We start from the raw sequence: 8,427 nt of genomic DNA on the forward strand, positions 1-8,427 counted from the left end.
TAAAGCGCAAAATGTTTAAAGTGGAGGAAAAGCATAACTGGCCTTTTTATAAACTGACCCCTTGGTTTTGTGATTGGTTAGTGGCATTAGTTGAATTTTTGTTTCCTTTCTTTTTTTTTAGCAGATGACACAAATATAAACGATATGAGTAGCAAATGCTTGCATCTGGCCTGATCATAAAGTAGGTTCAGGCTGTATCACAACCATCTAGTGGTTAGTCGCATTCAGCTGAATTTGTTCTGCAATATTGAAAAAAACTTCACTACTGAAGTGGCTTCCAATAAGTGCCATGAACATACCCCAGCATTTATAGCCACAAATAAAGTTTGTGTAAAATAACTATGGGTCCAATTACTATGCTGTCATGAACTGTGTCAAGGTAGATGTTGACTGTGAAACCACCCTGTTCTAACAATGACCATGGGCTACAACGCTAAAAGGTGTGAATTGTAAGAGATATTAAAAGATCATTTTATGTTAGCAACAGAGAGCCGGCGCTATAGAGGAGGCATCGGCTTATGCGGCTCTGCTTCCTCCGCTGCCGCCTTGCTTCACCTAGTGCTGGCTTCGTTGGCACCGCTGATTCTCTCCTGCCTCTCCCGCGGCTCTTCAAGATCCCCCTTATGCCACCACCGGCCCTGGGAGTGGTCACAACTAGGTCTTATTTTCAGGGTAGGTCTTATATTTTAGCAATTCCCAAAAATAGTACTAGGTCTTATTTTCGGGGAAACAGGATATACATACACATACACACACACACACACACATTTAATTATGAGAATTCTCACCTTCAGCCATGTAACTCACACAATTAACTCCCATCTCAGACTTTGTGGCATCATAGTGACTGGATTGCATAATTAAAACTGGGTGGCTTCACTAACCTTAACACCTTTGATCTTGTTCTGTGACAATCAACATCTGCCTTAACAGGTCATATAGTGATGGGATTAAGGTGACTGAGTTGCTTGTGTGGTTATAAATGCTTGGATATGTTTCTAACACTCATTAGAATTGGGTAAGCTACTTGGATGAGAAACCTCTTCAAACATTTAAAAAAAACATCCAGTTTAATGTGACTAAGACTAGCTATACCATGACCTGGGTTAACGGCAACCTTCACAGATATATCACATCACAACTGGGTGGTAGAGCAGCAAATTATTCATTTTACAGGGTACATAACATGAATAATAATACACTATTCACTAAAATCCAGGCTGTAATGCTCTAGTCACACCTGTGCCTTGCAGTCCAGCACGGTTTACAGCAACACGAAGTAGTGCATGACACTAACTTTGTTTTGTTGTGGTGTCATTTATTTTGATTGATAAACATCTCGTCAGTGGACCACATGGCTTGTGTGTTTCAGCACACCGCGATTCACATCATCTGTGTGTTGTGGTGTGCTGCTATAATGGTGTATAATGATGAAACTAGAGGTGCACCGAAATGAAATTTTTAGACCAAAACCAAAAATAAAAAATATGTTAGACCTTTTAAAAAAAATAAAAATATATATATATAGTTTTTGTTTACTTTACTGTTGGGGGCTCTGGGGAAATATCAGGGTCTAAACAGATATTTCCATCATCCGAGTCCTACATCTCTTTTTCTGCAGCCTCTGTTACAAATGAACAGGAAGCCTCTATATAGTATGAGTTACTATATCCACAATCATGAATGAACAGGAAGTGATGTAGAGAACTTCCTGTTCATTCATAATTGGAGGGAACAATAAGTTGCTTATGTCCTCAATTATTTACAAACACTCAACATTCAGCTGATCATTGAGTGCTTGTAACCGCTTTCCCTCCTGACTCCTTCGGCTGTCACAGGAGGCAGAGCGGTGGTGCAGAAAGGAGAGCTCAGCCTCCTGTGACACGGCTGACAGCTGACTCCTCCCCTGCACCTCCGCCTCTGCCTTCTGTGACAGCTGAAAGCCATCTCCACCTAGTTCTCAATCCTGAGACTCTGCCTGTCACAGGTGGACTTGCGGAGAGGTGCGGGAGGAGAGCTCAGTCTCCTGTGACACAGACCACTGACTGCACTCTTCTCCCTGCCCGGCCTCCTGAAGGTTTCTCTACTCCCCACTGGACGCTGCTCTGTGTCAGAGGGGACACAGAGCAGCGCCCGGCAGGGAGGAAAGAAATTAGGGATGCACCGCAATTTCATCCACAAAATGGTACTTTTGGCATTTTGTCCAAAGTATCATTTCGGACTATATATTTCGTTGGCGGAACATTCGGTGCATCCCTAGTTAAAACCTGCTTTGAGGTCCATTTCTTCCCATGTCATAACATACATTAAAGCAGAAAATACCACATGCAGAGGAAATGTCGGAATGGGCTTATAATTAATAAAATTAAGTGAAGGGAAATCCCCTACCAGACAGTTATCACAAGAAATGAGTCTCCATTGAAAGGTTTCCTCCCACCTCTTGTTCTGGTGACAATTATAACACTTTGGGATTGTCCATAACTTTTTATCTCAGTTACAACATTAACCAGGATAAACAGAGAGGGTAAAGTATGGTACACAGGGAGCAAATTTTGGCAGATTCAGCAGGAATTCGGCAGCCAATCAGCAACAACTATTTTTGTATTCTGACAGCGGCCGGCTGCTCACAGCAGGAAATTTGACGGATGGAGGAATCTGTTATATCATCTTCATATTTGCAATTTATGATATACAATGGAAGCAAATCACTCAAGTACCATAACATAATATGGTACCAAATACCATATTATGCAAAATTTCAATTTAGTGGCTGTTAAGATTAATGATGTTAGTAATGCATAAATGACTGTCGATAAACACAAAAATTCGTACACAGGAAATGTATGAGTTTAGTAACAAGTGCCTCTTCTGTAGAAGGGCTGTCAACTCTTTACAGAATAACATTTGTGGCAAATGTTGGTAGCAGTCAGTAAATATTACCTACTGTCTTAGAACATATCCGTGAATTAGAGATTTGTTTTTCATATATGGTTTGGTTGGGAGTTATCATATGTCAATTAACATGGAGTATAGTTCACGAACATTTGCACACAGCATTAAAACATCACATTTCTTATATATCGTAACAGTTATTAAACGCAATACAGAAAACTCTTTTAGTATTGGGTCTAACAAATAAAAAGTCAATTAAACTTATATCAGACAGTAATATAACATATTATACCCAAATATTCAGGTTGCATTAGAATGGCTGCTAAGCAATGTCAAGTGTACCTCCATATGGAAGCTGAGGAGTGGCTGGAAGGTTAATAAATTGACATTAGACCCTTCTAAACATTTCCCCTGTAAGAACATTAAGGGAAGTCTGCATGGTGGAGACTCTCAATGGCCTCTTAAAATACTGCTAATCTATAGCCAAGTCATACCTGACCTGAATCTCTTCTATGCATTTAGCAGGGTTGTAAGCATGACCGGAGATTTGCTGGTTTGTGGTATTCAAGTGGGGTGTTGCCGGTTTGCAATTCCTTGCAGTATGGGGACTTGCTGCCACTAACAGTTATGAGCATGTATCCTTTCAACAATCTGCCTATAAATGTGCAAATCCGGCTGCCCAAGACAACTCTGTGGTAGAAGCCAAATATGACAGATAAGAGCAGTGTGGGAAAACACTGGGAACAACTGGACATAATGTACAAGACTGCAAATTTTGAATGACATTTGAAAGTATATTCCAGCCTGGCTGTCAGACTTATTAGAAACAAACCTTGGCCCCAAACATGGACTATGGCACATATACAGGGAAGTTAAGAGTAAAAAGATCTATGAGGTTGGGCTATTATGGATTATCATAAAGAGGTGTCTGATGTATTCAATTTATATCAGTGTTAAGAAAGAAAAGAAAAAAACAGTCCATATACAGCAAATTTGTAGTAAGAAAAAATAAACACACACATATAAGCCAACAATTTTACATAAGAGCTGACCACATACAGTGCTATTTCTGCACAATGCAAATTAAATACTTTATTACACTGGGAGTATAGTCCCAATGTGTATTGTCACATATAAGGTAGTAGGAGGAATTCCTATGCTGTAATTTTCATAAAGTTGGTATATGCATAGGGGGCTGCAGGATCGAAAATGAAACTGAAATTATATAGTGGAACCTTTTGGCACTTGTTCTAATGCAGAACTACTGATTTATATGTGTTCGGCTGACTAGTAGTCCACTTTAAAAGATAACTGTACTTTTTAGTACAGATATTCCTTAACTGACCCTGCTACCCCCACTCTGCAGCTGGCAGGAGCAAGGATAGGTGAGTAAGACTACAGGGGTGCTGGGGTGGGAGTCAAGTAAAAGATAACTGTACCAAAAGTATTACTTTTTATTATTCAAGCATCAAGCAGGTGAAAAAGTTCTGCAGATCTATCTTGCAGCTCTCCCATATTGATGACATTGTAAAGGTAGACTATTTTAGCTCACTAAAGCACATAGAGATAGGAGCAGAAGGCCAGATCACCAAGTTGTTATGGCACTTCAAGAAGCATAAGTTAATTTTTGAAAAATGGGTGTAGAAATACCAGGCAAGCAGGACAGATAGGCTCAATAAGCAAAAAGTGAATATATACTGTATGTATTAGGCAAAATATATTAGCATTGCCCTAGTAGTGGCAAAGATTAATTACAAGATGTCAGGATAATGATGCGCATTTTCAAGATTGATGTTGCATCGAGCAACAACAAATTGTAGAACAAATCCAGTAGCGAAAAAAATAATTGTAAACATCTGCAACTCCTTCTACTTAGAAAAATGTAATAAACCGTTAGTATCTATAATATATTTGGAAATATTCTTTAGATATTTAGAAAGTTCATACAAATGCCAACATATAAGGATTTTATAATATAATATCATAAATTCTGCCAACTCTTCCCAGCCATTCTCTAACCGCTTGTCGGACACGAATGTCATTCACATGACAGGTCAGCTGACTAATGCAAGGAAACACTGCTGGCTGTAGAGCTGCAAACATCTGGTCTGGCAGGATCTGAATTTGGTTGAGAATAGTCAACACCATGTTGGTCCATGCCTAAAATATAAAACATGTAACCAATGAATGAATATTAAAAAACAGGGGATATAAAGCCAACTGTAAAAAAAATATTTATACACAGCATAAAAAAAAAAGCAAAGCAATGCAAAAGAGTTTATTCTTCCAGTAATGCTATAGACCAGAGGTTCTTGAAGTGTAGTTCCACTTTTGGAGTCAAATGAGAAACCACCAATATATGTTATGTGTTCCCATTCACACACAGAATTTTTTTTACCTTTCTAGTTGTTTCTTTGGAATAAGGTTTTGGGCAGTTAAAGGGGAGGGGGACAAACTGGGGACAGACTGAGATAAAGTGCATGAACATACAAATTCGCCCTTTGTTAGAACAGGCTGTGTTCAAATCTAGTCTGCAAATGATAATGAAGATGTGTCAGCACAGTACGGAAAGGGTAAACATTAACTCATCAGCCCCCTCCTTAACATTACATAGAATGGGAAAACTTTAAGATGGCCTTCTTCAAAAACATCTGGTCTGCATGGATTGTCTCTAAAAGGTTCATTAAAATCCAAAACCTTCTTTGAGTAATGTGTTCTACACGCTACAAGAAGCACTGCACCAGACCCTGGATTTACCTGTCCGCTTCTAGGAATGTACACCCACTGTGAGTGTGTATACGTGAAAAATGAACAACTAAATGTGCCGAACTACAACAATGAGAAATACAAAAAAACACTAAAAGAATCTGTGACTCAAACAAATGTCAGTGAATGAATAGTAAATGTATCAGATGTGAAGTATATAAATGTTCATAACTCTGAAGATGGCCATATATAAACAGCAATAGTGATTAATATTTCTTGTTCTTGACACATTAAGTCGATTTCTACATGCAGATTACAATTTTGACTCCACTCACTTGAAAGAAAGGTGTGCATAAGGGCCAGATGGAGGAAGCGCTCCAACGATGCCACCATATACACTAGCAATACTGAGAAGTGCTTAGACATCTACTTTGAGTGATCTTATATTTGATTGGTTAGGGACCTTGCCGCCTCATTACATACTAACAATGGTGATAGTTAATCTAAACTAACAACTTTTTTTTTTTCTATGATTCATAGATCCATTACTATACCCCAAGGAGCATATAAACCCCTAGTTAAGAACCCCTATTATAAACCATGGAAGAGCATCAATGGCCTGCTCTAGAAATGCATATACAATTGATATATGCATATGTTACCTGTATTTGTGCCTCGGCATCCCTCGTTGATATGTTGAAACTGCTAACTGTAGATCCAGAGCGAGATCTCTTTTCTTGCCTCAGTATCTCTGGGCCAGCACTGAACGAATGTCTCATCTGGGTTTGGTCCATAAGATTTTGTGGTCTTTGAGGCATTGAAGAATCTTGTCCCCTTGAGCAGAGAATGTCCCCTTTTTTATCCAATTTAGTATCCTTTACAAATGTAGTCAGGTTATGCTGCTGCTTTCTCTTTTTGTACTCAGTCATTAATTTTGCGATGGTTTTATCCGTAGCTATAGTATAGATTTTGTTGCCAGCATTCTCCCACCATTCTTTCTTCTTGGACTGGTCTCTTTTCTCCATTTTAGGACTCTGTGGGGTTGCTGCGCCAAAACTTCTTGGAGACATAGTATCACTAATATGGTCTTTGCTTATGTTTCTATCATCTTCTAAAGGTGTGTCTTTGCCTGATAAACCTCCTGTGGAAGGGGTAGAGGTTTCTGACTGAAAAGAAGGTAGAATAAAGAAAGGATCTCCTTTAATACCTGGATGATCATCATTATTCTCTAGGTCAAGGTGCATCTGAATGTAGTTATTACACATCTCCATGCACAGTTTGTGTAGTCTCTTCACTAACCAAGCCCAGTCAGCATTGCTTACTGGCTGGACACTCAGAGATGGGACTCGAGCCCTCCACTGCCTCTTTTCTTTACCTCTTGGAGGGCTGACTTGGGCAGTTTCCTCAAAGATGTCTTCATCCTCCGAAGAACATTGCTGAGATGAGTCTGTGCTGTGCTCATCTTCTTCATAAAGGATTTTCTTGACCACATCTGCAGTGATATTGTCTTGATTGGTCAGCAAAGCACAAATTAAAGCCTGGAAATAGATGTTAAAACTCATTGCTGCCTGTCTGTAAAGATTTGCTGCTCCAACAATTCCTGAAACTTTCATCAGTAAACACTTCAATCCTGGACGGGCATCAAACTCTCTGGCTGTTCTGTAGGAGTCCAGCAACAGGTCAAAAATTACAGCCAAATTCTGCATTGAAATGTATCGAAGGAATCCAACAGTTTTGGCCTCTTGCATAGGAGCAGTTTTATCCTCTAAAACTGTAGGACCTTTTACAAATTCTTCCAGCAAAATATCATACAGATTTTGCAGCAACACTTGATGGGATAATAAACTGACTACAATAGTCCTAAAAGGAATGCTTTAAGAGACAAAACAGAAAAAAATAGATTAGAACATGTTTTTTTGTTTTTCTTCTGCTGTAAAATTTTTTGAGCATGTAACTGATGAGCACAATGCTGTGGCCGTGCACAACATAGTTATATTATATTTTAAAAAAACACTCCTACTTAATGATTTTAGGCAACTGGCTTTTTTAAATTAGTTACAACTTCGGCCTTATGTGCAAAGTATCTTAGCAAATGGCTTTAAAGCAAACCAGGACTTTGTCCACTTTGGGCAAAGCAACATGGTAACTTTAACCACCCAAGTTTAATCCCCAGCAGAATATACTTACCTTTCCTTTACTCTGTTCAGCACCAGGACCTGAAGGAAATAACTGGTAATACTCAGCACTTTTGGGTATGTTAGAACAATTGCCAATCAGTGCTGTCACAGGGGAATCTACAGACCTGTGTAAGTTAGGACTCCAGTGACTTGTAGCTTACATAGGAGTTTCCTTTCACTCCCAACCACAGAACCAATCAAGGGAAAGGAAGGCATGTATACGCTGCAGAGATTGTCTGCATTAAAGTGAACCTATTGCTTTGCCCCCTGCATGGGCAAAGCACATATTCACTCTAATGTACTAGGCATGCTAGCTTTTCTAGGGATCAATCCATATATATAATTTTTTTTAGAATAGTTCTGCAGTATTTAATGTGCAATGTGTTGGTGCTATACAAATAAATTAACTAGGAAAGTACTCTTCTTTTGGGCACTGATTTTTTCATTGCTGCCTGGATTTCAGCTTTAAATAAAAAGTTTCTAGTTGTTCATTAATTAGATCGTGCAACCCACAAATGTGTGCGAAACACCTACATCAATGGAAGCAGTATATATTATATTATATACTATTATTATAATATTTAGGGATGCACCGATACCGATACAAGCATCGGTATGGGCCGCGATACCAAGTATTTGCATGAGTACTCGT

General features: G+C 39.0%; 1 protein-coding gene across 1 annotated transcript in view; it reads right to left on the minus strand.

The window, feature by feature from the left end:
• Positions 1-4,396: 4,396 nt before the first annotated feature.
• The window catches only part of ARFGEF3 (ARFGEF family member 3), a 132,840-nt gene continuing 128,809 nt past the window's right edge, over positions 4,397-8,427 (minus strand). The window contains exons 35-36 of the mRNA XM_018566348.1: positions 6,261-7,470; positions 4,397-5,052 (exon numbers count right to left, since the gene is read on the minus strand). Coding sequence (XP_018421850.1) covers positions 4,861-5,052; positions 6,261-7,470 — 1,402 coding nt within the window. The 3' untranslated portion in view covers positions 4,397-4,860. The remainder of the gene's footprint in view (positions 5,053-6,260; positions 7,471-8,427) is intronic.

This window comes from Nanorana parkeri, unplaced genomic scaffold (genome assembly GCF_000935625.1).
Source record: "Nanorana parkeri isolate BGI_ZX_2015 unplaced genomic scaffold, ASM93562v1 scaffold940, whole genome shotgun sequence".
Classification (NCBI taxonomy): Eukaryota; Metazoa; Chordata; class Amphibia; order Anura; family Dicroglossidae; genus Nanorana; species Nanorana parkeri.